This window comes from Herpailurus yagouaroundi, unplaced genomic scaffold (genome assembly GCF_014898765.1).
Source record: "Herpailurus yagouaroundi ecotype Mexico unplaced genomic scaffold, PumYag 28, whole genome shotgun sequence".
Lineage (NCBI taxonomy): Eukaryota > Metazoa > Chordata > Mammalia > Carnivora > Felidae > Herpailurus > Herpailurus yagouaroundi.
In genome coordinates this window covers 32,582,640-32,595,360 of record NW_024412376.1, presented here as the reverse complement: position 1 = coordinate 32,595,360, position 12,721 = coordinate 32,582,640, and the positions used below count along the sequence as shown (strand labels likewise).

Here is a 12,721-nt window from a genome sequence, read left to right as displayed (position 1 = left end):
TCAGTAACTTTAAATGTAAATGGGATTAAACTCTCCAACAAAAAGACTTGGAGTAGTTGAATATATATATATTTTTAAAAAATCCAACTATATGCAGTTTATAAGAAATGTTATTTATTTTTACTTTTTAATTTTTTATATAATTTATGTCAAGTTGTCTAACTTACAGTGCTCTCACTCATATGTGGAAAAGACTCAGTTTATATTTAAGGACACGCATATGCTGAAACTGAAAGGATGGAAGGTATTCCACACAAATAGCAATCAAAAGGGAGCAGGGCTGGCTATACTTATGTCAGAGAAAATAGACTTTAAGTCAAAAACATATATAAAATGACATATAATTTGTCTCATTATAGTTTTACACATCAGAGCTTCAAAATATATGAAGCAAAATATATGAAGCAAACGACAGAACATAAGGAAAAAATAGCATCACAATGATAGTAAGAGATTTAAATATCCCATTTTCCATAAGGAACAAAAAAAAAAAAAATCATCCAGACAGAAGACCAATAAGGAAAGAGGATGTAACAGCACTGTAGGCCAAATGAACCTAACAGAAATATACAGAACATTACATCCAAAAGCAGAAGAATACACATTCTTCTTAAGTGAGCATGAAACACTCTCCAGGATAGATGATATGTTAGGTCACAGAACAAGTCTTAACAAATGTAAGAAGACTAAAATATTTTCTGACCACCGTGGAATGAAACTAGAAATCAATAGGATAGGGAAACTGGAAAATTTACTAATATGTAGAAATTAACACACTCTTGAATAACCAATGGATCCAAGAATAAATTGGAGAGGAAATAAAAAAGTATCTTGAGACAAATGGAAGTACATACATAATATACCAAAATTTACAGTCTGCAGCAAAAGTAGTACTAGGAGGAAACTATACAGTGGTAAATGCTTACATGAAGCATAAACAACCTCAAATAAACAACCTAAATTTATACCTCAAGGAATTAGAAAAAGAAAAATATACTAAATGCAAATTAACAGAAAGAAGGCTAATAATAAAGATTAGAGCAGAAGTAAATGAAATAAAGAATACAAAAACAACATAAAAAAACAAATAAACTTAGAGACAATTTTTTTTGAAAGATCAACATTACCGACAAGCCTTTAGCAAGACTAAGAAAAAAAGAGAGAAGACTTGAAATCAGAGATGAAAGAAGAGACATTATAGCTAATGCCACAGAAATAAAAAGGCATATAAAAGATCATTATGGACAATTACATGCCAAGAAATTGGATAATCTAGAAGAAATGGACAAATTCCTAGAAACATACAATTTACTAAGATTGAGTCGTTAAGAAATACAAAATCTAAACAGATCTATAACTGCTAAGGAGATTGAATCAGTAATCAAACACCCCCCATAAAGAAAAGCCCATGAGAAGATAGCTTCACTGGAGAATTCTACCAAACATTTAAAGAAGAATTAAGAATTAAGAATTATAAAGGATTATCCTTTACAAATTCTCCCAAAAAATAGAAGAGGAGGGAACACTTCCAAACTGATTTTATGAGACCAGCGTTACCCTGATACTGTGCCAGACAAAGACACTGTAAGAAAAGAAAATTAGAGGCCTAAATCCCTGAAAAATATAGATGCAAAAATTCTCAGCAAAATACCAGTAAGCCAAACTCAACAGCACATTAAAAGGATCACAGACCACCATGACCAAGTGGGAGTTATCCCTGAGACGCAAGGATGTTTCAACCTATGAAAATTAATTGATGTGATACACCACAATAACGGATTGAAGAATAAAAATCTCATGATCATCACAATAGTTGCCGAAAAAGCACTTGCCAAATTGACTCCCCTTTCATGATAAAAATACTCCATAAACGAGGAAGAGAAATGAATTACCTCAACATAATAAAGTCCATGTATGAAACCCACAACAGACATCACATTCAATGATAAAACTGAAAACTTTTCTTCTAAATCAGGAACAAGAAAAGGATATCCAGTTATTGCCACTTTTATTTGGCATAGCATAAGAAATCCTAGCCAGATCAATTAGGCCAGAAAAAAATAAAAGACATCCAAATTGGAAAAGTAATAAATTTATCTCTGTTCAGAGATCACATGATCTTATATGTAGAAAACTCAAAGGATTCTACCAACCCCCCCCAAAAAAACTTTAACTAATGAATTCAGTAGAGTTCCAATGTACAAAATCAACATAAAAAAAAAAACAGTTACGTATCTATACACTAACAATTTCTGAAAGGAAATTAAGAAAACAATATTATTTACAATAGCATCAAAAAAAAAATACTTAAGAATAAACTAAGCTAAGGAGGCAAAATAATTGTTCACTGAAAACTCCAAAAGATTGCTGCAAGAATTTAAAGAAGACACAAATAAATAGAAAGAATTCCTTGTTCGTGGATTGAAAGATTTAATATTGTTGAAATGTCTATACTGCCCCATTATTTGCAGATGCACTGCATTTCCTATGAAAATCCCAATGCTGGTTTTTGCAGAAATAGGAAGAAAATCGTAATATTCATACAGAATCATAAAGAATAAGAAATAGATAAACCAATCTAGGGGACCAGAAACAAACCTTACACTCCTGACTTCAAATGTATTAGAAAGGTATGGCACTGGCCCCTAGACGGACTTACAGACCAACGGAACAGAATGGAGAACCCAGAAGTAAACCCATGCATGTATGGTTAAGTTATCTTCGACAAGGATCCGAGACTCCATGGTGGGGAAAGGACAGTCTCTTCAGGAAACCGTGTTGGGATAACTGGATACCTACATGCAAAGAAATGAAATAAGAATCATACAGTGTACAAAACCAACTCAAAATTGGTTAAAGATTTAAAAGTAAGATCTGAAACTATACAGCTTTTATAAAAAAACGTAGGGGATAAGCTTTATGACTTTGGTCTTGGCAAAGGTTTTATGGAGATGACACAAAAGCACAGGCAACAAAATGAAATGTAGACTAGTGGATGACATCAAATTAAAAACTTGTGGAGCGCCTTGGTGGCTCAGTCAGTTGAGCCTCTGACTCTTGATTTCAGCCCAGGTCCTGATCCCAGGGTCATGGGATCAAGCCCTGCATGGGGCTGAGTGTGGAGCCTGATTGAGATTCTCTCTCTTTCTCTCTCTCTCTCCCTCTGCCTCTCTCCTCCACTTGTACTTTTCCTAAAAAAAAAAAAAAAAAAAAAAGAAAGAAAGAAAGAAAGAAAGAAAAAGAAAAAGAAAAAATACAAACTAACAAAATAAAAAGGTATTGTACTACAAAAGAAACAATCAATAGCATGAAAACACATCTAAGGAATTGAAGAAAATATTTGCAAACCATAAATTTTGATAAAGGATTAATATCAAAGATATAAGTGACTTTTACAACTCAATAGCAAAAAAACCTGCTAACCTCATTTAAAAAATTAGCAAAAGACATAGACGTTTCTCCAAAGAAGACCTACAAATGGTCAATGGTATATGAAAAGATAATACCACTAATCATCAGGGAAATACAAATCAAAACCACAGTGAGGTATTGCCTCACACCAGTTAGGATGGCCATTAGAAAATGAATGAATGAATGAATGAATGAATAAATAAATAAATAAATAATTTTTAGTGTTGGTGAGGATGTGTAGAAATTGAAACCCTTCTGTGTTGTTGATGGGAATGGGAAATGGTGCAACCCCTATGGGAAACAATATGCAGTTTTCTTAGAAAGTTAAAAATAGAACTACCATATGATCTAACAATCCCACTTTTGGGTATTTATCCAAACAAATTGAAATCAATATCCCAAAGAGATATTTTCACTACCATCTTCATTACAACATTATTCACAATATAGAAGTGGAAACAACCTAAGTGTCCATTGATGGATATTTGGAGAAAGAAAGTGTGGTATATTACTCAATGGAATATTATTCAGCCTTTAAAAAAGGAAGGAAATCCTCACATACCGTGCAACGTGGATGAACCTAGAAGATGTTATGCTAAGTGAAATAAGCCAGTTACAGAAGGACAAGTACTGTATGATTCCACTTAGGTGAGGTATCTGAAGCAGTCAAATTCACTGAAGCAGAAAGTAGAAATGTTATGGCTAGAGGAAGGGGGAAATTGAAAGTGGCTATTCAGTGGATATAGATTCAGTCATGCAAGATGAAAAAGTTCTAAATGTCTTCTGTACAATAATATGCATATAGTTAATACTGTACTGTATACTTACAAATTTGTTAAGAGTAAGTTCATGTCATGTGTTTCTTTAAATCACAATAGAAAAAAAAAAAGTTTCCCCAATAATACACACACACAACAGACCAAAACAAACAATCAGGAAAGAATCTTATTATGGGGTGTTTTGAAGTATGTAAAAATTTAAATGTATAAGATCTCTCTCGAATCTTATGGTTGATGTTCCTTCTGACAAATAATGACAAGAATTCAAATAAATTTTACATATTAGTATTAAAATAAGACAAAATGAGAGGCAGGTATGGATATTTATCCTTTTTCAATATTAAATATACCAATCATTAAAATGATGAGGTTTATATACACATAAATGCATAGAAATTTTAATGTGGTTAGTATGCTATAGTATATATTTAGAGGTTTTTTTTTTAATGCTCTCAACTCTTATCCTTAAAAATGGATTTGCATTTGGAATATAGATACATGGTTTTCTTGACATATGTGCTGTAGGAATGGAGCACAGGAATGGAGAGAAGATGGACTTATCTTTTAGGTAATTTTACTTTTTTGTAAGTAACCTAAATCAAATATGTTTTAAGTATGTTGGAAAGATAAATTATATTCCAGTTCACAATTTTCATGAATGGGATTTTCACTGGGGAAATCCCCATTAAAACAAAACCATTTCAGTGCTTGACAAAGGCAGAGAGTAGATTTGCTCTTCTGTTTGCCAATATGATGTTATTTTTATCTTCAAGCTTTTATTCCGCCCGTGTCAGAGGAAGACTTGTCCGTTTTACTATAAAGCTAATATCTCTGTCTGGGCCTTTGGAAACAGCTCTTTCCGATGATCAAAGATGTTGCTCTAAAATGTATACCCTAGTAATGTTTTTAGTCTTTCCATCTTCCTGGCCTTCAGTCTGTGTTCAGATGTGCCATAATTTGAAAAGTCTTTCTTGTAGCAATGTTCTCCTTTATCTTCGATTTCTCTTCTTCCTTCCCTTGAGCTGATCAATTTGTAAATTTATTTCCTAGAGCCTCCTTTTATTCCATTCTAGCCATTTTCTCCTTTCAAATCTGGTCTCCCCTAGAACTCTGAAAATTGCCTCCCTAAAAGAACCACTTAATGCCTTTCTAGCCAAATAGAAATGTGTTGTGTGTGTTTTCATGCTTTGTAAAAAGCTGTACTGTATTTAATACCATTGTGCAAATTCTTTTGATGCCTTTTTCCTCCCTTAATTCATGAAAACCCAGTGCTTTCTCACATTTTTTCTTTTTTCTCTAAGCCATCCTGTTTTGTCCTTACTAAGGCCACATGCTTTTGTCCTCCTACAACTTGTTTCAGAAAAACAGTTTTACAACCTTTATCTTCAAATACCATTCACATTTAACACACATAGTTATGGCATCCATAGAAGCATGAAGCTGTAAGAGTCAATGTTATTTTAGCTTCATTCAAAGAGATAGTGGGACATAAAGACTTCAAATGATGCACGATACAGAAAGTGACAGGGAGCACTCAATTTAAAATAATGAAGATTCCCTTGGTTCAATCTGACTATATGTTGTTCATGTTGGAAATTACATCTAAATAGAAGATGCACAGCAGATGCACTCTATACGCAGGGGGACTCTACTATTAAAAAATTAAAATGCCAGTGTATGCTAGTGAATTTTTAAAATTCTGATCTCAAATAAGTGACTGTAACTCAGAAAATATATAAGCATTTTTTGCAGGGATTGGAGATTTGTAAGCAGTAAAGAATAACAGAATGGGACATATGTGAAATTTGTTTTTAAGTACCAACTCTAGTGGTTTCCAGGTAGAGTTTTAATTTTGGCTGCCACCTGTAATGAAGCAATGGGCCATGCTATGAGTTCCACAGGAAGGCTAAAGAATCAGGCAAAATGGTAAAATCCTTGGGGCACCTGGGTGGCTCAGTCATTTGAGCATCTGACTTTGGTTCACGTTTGAATACGGCTCCACTAAGGTCATGGTCTTGTGGTTTATGCATTTGAGCCCTGCATCGGGCTCCCTGCTGACAGCTCAGAGCCTGGAGCACATCTTGCACTCTCTCTCTCTCTCTCTCAAAAGTAAATCTTAAAAAATAAAAAAAGAGCCAAGCAAAACATGAAAACACTAAAATGAAGGGCAATTATTTTTTGTCCTAAATGTAAATTTTTACAGAATGTCAGTCACCCAAATGGACTAGGAAGAAAGTTATTAATTCACACATTGACACTCTAATCTATACATTCAGGATGCTTTAGGTAAATTCTTTCACTCACGGAAACAGTTACCTTATTAGTTACTATGCCACCTCAGACATTGTAGTTTTTCTAGAAAAAAAAGTTTTTCATGAAGAGTATCTCTATTTATGTTTGAAGGGAAAGTAAGTTCTAGAGATCCAAAAAACTGTGTAAATTCGCTCCTGATGCAGTCATGTCAACCATTTGGAAATCTCCACTAATAACGTTTGGACATCATTTGTGTTTGGCAATCATTTAGAATTCCCATCCCAGCAACAAATAATCTGAAATTGTGAGTGGGTATTTTGATATTTTATAGAAGTTAGTGGGTAAATGAGATTTTTTGAAAAGGAAACTGTTGAAAGAATTAATAGACTAGTAAAGAATGCCCACAATGCAGCATCTATACTTCCTACTCATTCTTGAGTAAATGTGTATGTTTCAGAATGATAATAACCATTTCCTTTAAAAACTCATTTTCCCCCTTTAGGGGGAAAAAGCTTATTTAGCTGTTAGAAAAATTAATGATTGTAGTACTATATATGAGGAAGAAACAAAACTAAGTTCAAGTGACTGTTGGCTTCTTTCATAGAAAAGGAGCCATCTTTTCTTTAGATATAATTATATCTGGTCTGTTGAGTTTATATGGAACTTTCCCCCAACAATACTAGACAGTAGCCTTAGTTTCTCTTTAAGTAAATATTAAAATTTCACACGGTTATTCTCTGTGAACTATTAGTCAAGCTGATATGCGCATTACTAACATCTAACCATGGAAAGAGATTTGAATAGCCACATTCGAAGAGCCGTGACTCCATAAGAAACACAGGGTAGTCCGGAGTGTTGTCCTGACCAGGCTGTTGTTTATCTCTTCTTAACAAGGCATCACTTATCTCCTCATGAAAATGTGATGGCAGATGACATCTTGAAGAAACCCATTTCACTTTATCATACTTCCTGAAAGAACGTTTAATTGAACATTAAACTGAAAAGTTAATTTAACATTAAACTTAAAAAGCATAGTCTTTTTTTTTTTTTTTTTTTTTTTTTTTTTGGCTCTGTTGTAGTACTTAGATTTGGGGGATGGGTGGAAAAGGGAGTTATAATGATTCCTAGTAAAGGCTTAGATGGCCCCGGAAGATTCGAAACCAATGCCAGTCCGTTTTCTTTCTGCCCTGTATCATTCTCATCTCTCGGGACCAGCATTACCAATGATAAGAAAGTGTGTCCTTTATTTAAAAAGTCAGTATGTTTTGACTGTGTTCTCTCTCCTACCATGCTGAAACATGCTCACATTTAGACATTGCTTAAGAGGGTAGTGATCATCATGTCCCGGTGCTCATCTTCAAAGTTCACACACCGGGGTTAAGTGAGTCCATTTGATCAGTGTTCGACCTACATTTTTCAGGTAATTGCCTAAATTTTCTAGATGCTTTTGCTGTAGAATAATGTCTATACCATACATTGCCAGAATACAGAATTTTAATAGGAAACACTATTTATTTACATTACCTTAATTGACCACATGGGATAGCATTAACTTGGAAAAAAAAATCCCTATTTTTTTTTTTCTTTTTAGTCTATTTGTAAATATATTATAAGAAGTGAGTTGTCAAGACGCTGGAGTGGTTAGGAAGATTATAGTGTACTCTCCAGGGTATCAGATAACCCATTAACTTACAAATCAGGCCAAATTAAACATTGTCACCTAAACTACCTGGCAATAAAAATAACTATAATTTCTCATGCAGGCTCTTGCATGGGAAGCCTTGGGAGAATTTCCTTTTGCCTTTGGATCGCTTTTCTGCTGGTTTCTTTTTTCAATTGCTGTGGTTTTGGAAAAAAAAAACAAAACAGGATATCTAGGCATCATCTATTTATTTATTTAGTTCAGACTAATAATTTTTCTGAAACCGAATAAAAATTAAACGCAGATCCTTTGAACTGTCTCTCAGTGAATATGTAGTCAGATTGTTACTGTTCTTTTTTGAAGGCAGCTAGAAAGTTCAAATGCCTTGAATGAAGTTTTCAACATAACAGTATTATACTGTTCATAATTTACCCTCCTTGTGCACCTTTAGCCAAATATGTCCAAACAAATAGTTCTTTCTTTTTTTTAATTTTTTAATGTTTATTTATTTTTGAGAGAGAGAGGGAGCACAAGTGGGGAGGGCAGAGAGGGAGACACGGAATCCAAGGCAGGCTCCAGGCCCCTAGCTGTCAGCACAGAGCCTGACGCGGGCCGGAACCCACGAATCAGGAGGTCATGGCCTGAGCTGAAGTCGGACGCCCAGCCAGCTGAGCTACCCAGGTGCCCCGTCCAAGCACATGGTTCTTGAACAGATATGGTTATGAAAACATTTCATTAACTTTGCTAAGGAAGTAAACAGTAAATGAACTACTGGAAGACGAATGAACTCACTGGGAAAATGGGTGCATCTTTCAAAAACTCTGACCTTTGAAAAAAATTACTTTTAGCTTTATGCAATATCAGCATAGATCCTTTATAATTTATAGATTATATTAATTTATGGATTTTTTAAGTAATCCATAATTATATCATAAAATCCTAGTCAGTTAAAAAATATGCCAGAATACATGTGAAGCCCAGTCACAAAAAGTGACTGATTTAACTTACTAGAACTTATATGTCTAGATTACCATGTCAGAATTGTATATCTTCTAAATGATTCAACATTCCCAAGATTGAGTAGCCCTGTCAAAACACTGTCATATAGATATGTTTTTTCCAGATTACATTTTAAAATTCTTTACTCCTTAGAAATATTGTTTTATTCATACATTGAAAAATATATTTCAGCGGAAATATTTTATGAATGAAACTGGAAATTTTTCCTTACTTCACCAATATTATGTTCTACATAATCCAAATCATTTAAATATCTCTTCAAAAACTGAGTCTTTATAAACAAAAAAGCAGACTCTTAAATATAGAGAACAGGAATGCTTGGGTGGCTCAGTTGGTTGAGTGTCCAGCTCTTGATTTCGACTTGGGTCACAATCTCAGTGTTCATGAGTACAAGCCCTCGGTCATAGGGCTTTGTGTTGACAGTGAGGAGCCTGCTTGGGATTTCTCTTTTGCTCCTCGTCTACTCACAGTCTCTCTCTCTCTCTCTCTCTCTCTCTCTCTCTCAAAATAAATAAATAAGCTTAAAAAAAAAAAAAAAAGAACAAACTGGCAGTTGCCAAAAGGGAGGGAGGTGTTTGGGAGAATGGGTGAAGTAGGTGAAAGGGATTAAGATTACATATTGTGCTGAGCACTGAGTGATGTATAAAACTGTTGAATCACTGTATTGTACACCTGAAACTAACATAACACTGTATGTTAATTATACTGGAATTTACAAAAGCAAGTACCTTTGTAACAGCTTGAATATGTAAATCTAAACAAAATGAAAGTCTTTGAAGAGAAGTCATCTTGGGGCACCTACCTGGGTGGCTCGGTTGGTTAAGCAATTGACTCTTGATCTCAACTCAGGTCATGATCTCATGGTTTGTGAGGTTGAGCTCTGGGTCGGCCTTTGTGCTGACAGTGCAGAGCCTGCTTGGAATTCTCTCTCTCTTCCTCTCCCTCACCCCTTGTGTGCATTCTCTCTTTCTCTCAAAATAAATGAATAAACTTAAAAAAAGAGAGAGAGAGAAGTCATCTTGACTTTAATTTCTATTTTTCCTTTTACATCATTGCTACTTTTTGGATTTTTCCTGAAGGGCATACATATTTGTGAAGCATTTTACAAGATATTTTTTCATGTACCAAAATTGATATTTCAAGCTTAGAATAATTGATATTTAATGGCTGATTGGATAAAATAATCATATAATTTAATTTTGTGCTCTTCCTTACCAGCATATGATTTTATTTCAAAACATTTTGATATTACCTACTTTTGTGGAAATTCATGTTACAAAAAGACTTTGGAGTTTAATGAGATTGTGTGATACATAATCAAACTCAAGTATTTCAGCATGTTTTAATTTGGTAGAGACTATGAGGGAAAAATGTAGGAGAAAAAAACAATATAAACATCTTCTATAGTAGGCAAAGATGAAAAGAAAGCAAAACTAGTCTCCTTTCTAGCCAATTCTCGGGGTGTTCAATTAGCATACATTACTTACGAATCTTTTACATGCAAGATGCATGAGACACTGTGAGGGTTATGAAGATAAAATTTCCCTAATCGGGGACCTGGTGGATTTTCATAGTCGTGGATGTACTGTCACAACAGAGAGGAAGCCTGATTCCTTAGGTAGTTAAGTTTTAAATGTGTTATCGCAAGAGGGGGCACTGTTTAGAAATAGGAACAGATTTAAGAATGGTTTAGATAAGAGGCATTTGGGTGGCTCAGCGGGTTAAGTGTCCCAACTTGGGCTCAGGTCATGATCTTGGGGGTTGTGAGTTCAAGCCCTGCATTTGGCTCTGTGCTGACAGCTCCGAGCCTAGAGCCTACTTCGGATTCTGTCTCTCTCTCTCTCTCTTTGCCCCTCCCCCACTCATGCCCTTCCTCCTTCCCTCTCTCTTTCAAAATAAATAAACATTAAAACATTTTTTAAAATTAAAAAAAAAACAGAGTGGTTTAGGGAAAAAAATAGTTTAGATGATATAGATGTTTAAAAAATTACTAATAAGTAAGGAACTCATGTAGGTTTAGAGTGAAGTATTTTGGGGGGAGGACATCTGGATCTTCTTACAGCAGAGACCATTGAGCTGCTATGGTCCACAGACTGTCTCACTATAGCAGGTCCCTCTTCCAGTGGAGATAAAGAAGAGGTACAACCAGTGTCTGAGCACGTCTCACTGTTACCTGAATTATAAACTTCAGTGATACAAGCCTACTCCGTACTTCATTTACACTCGACTCTGGATTTTCACCAAAATTGAATACTTACATATGCATACGTATATGTGTGTGTGTATACATACATCTATCTATGTGATAGGTAGGTAGATAGAAGACAGGTAGTTAGATAGATAGATAGATAGATAGATAGATACATCTTCCCTCATTCCTAAGTCAGTATTCTAAACAAACTTGGATTTGCATTATATTTGCTTATAATGAATTGATTTATCCTTGCTTTCTCTAAGATAAAGATTGTGTTTTTTTTTAATTCCTTAGAGTGAGAAACAAGCACAAAGCCCCTAAAATCTCATGAATCTTAAAAGTAAATTTTCAATTTCAAGTTTCCATTTCAAACCTCCTACACTACGATAGTAAAAGGGGTTTTTCAGAGTCACTTTCCCAAGAGGGATTCAAGTCAGTTGAGAGATTGTGAATAGAAAAACAAGCCGATATTCAAATCCTATGACTTTCCAACTCTGTGCTCAGCTTTCCTTTTACTCTCATGAGGTATTAAGTAACATTTTTGATGCCCATCTTTGCTTTTGATCAATTAATTTTAAGATAAATATTCCCTCAAATATACTGGTACAATTAGCCATTCTTTCTTTCCTGACACTCATAAGAATATTTTTTTTCCAGTGTATATTGTAATAGGCAGTGTTTTAGTGTTTAAATATTCAAAATCAAAATTTTCTGGCTGAGTAAAGAAAAATTTCATGCCCAAAAGATATTTCTTTGAAAAATCAGTGCTATTCCGGAAGCATTTGAGTCAGCATCTAATAGAGGCTTCCAGCATTATTGTTATTTTTTTATTCCTTAGATGACCAACATTGCATTAGGATCTTCCCACTTATATGCCAGACCAATTAACATTGCACAGACTCCTTTTCTCCTTCCCTAATTAGGGATAGATCATTTCAGATTTTATCAGTGAAGGTACACTTTTGCTTGTCTCTTCACTGGAATTATTCCTAGAGGTAATAAAGTGTAGCTTTCAACTTATTTTGGAGTGTGAATATCTCAGATTATTTCTTGGTGGCATAGTATTTTGTTCACAGCTAAAATGTGTCATGACAAAACAACCTCTAAGGTCCTTCTAAATCTAAAGGGAAAAAAAAAAAATTTAAGATGGAGAATTACCCGTATTCTATGCACCGTCTGATTATTTTGAAAAGTGCTGCTTTCCTTTGTGTTTTGTTAAAAAAAAAAAAAAAAAAAAAAGAACAAGAAAAAAACTTTAGGGCCATCTCTTAACTCTGTCTGGCACCTACTTTTTCTGCAGAGATCTAAAATTGCAGTGTTTGATAAAATGTGGACCTACATGAGAAGTGCAGAGCCCTCTGTGTTTGTGAGGACTACGGCCGAAGGGGTAGCCAGAGTGCGGAAGTCCAAAGGAAAATACGC

The 12,721-nt window shown here is 34.5% G+C and overlaps 1 protein-coding gene across 5 annotated transcripts in view; it reads left to right on the top strand.

Annotated features, from left to right (window-relative positions):
* The window catches only part of GRIA2 (glutamate ionotropic receptor AMPA type subunit 2), a 160,988-nt gene that overhangs the window by 142,155 nt on the left and 6,112 nt on the right, over nt 1–12,721 (top strand). For all 5 annotated transcript variants that reach the window (XR_005789051.1, XM_040471615.1, XM_040471613.1 and 2 more), the window contains exon 13: nt 12,600–12,721. This exon is cut by the window's right edge and continues 126 nt beyond it. Coding sequence is in view for 4 of the 5 variants with exons in the window: in XM_040471615.1 (XP_040327549.1) it covers nt 12,600–12,721 (122 nt within the window). In the remaining variant the exon portion in view is untranslated. The remainder of the gene's footprint in view (nt 1–12,599) is intronic.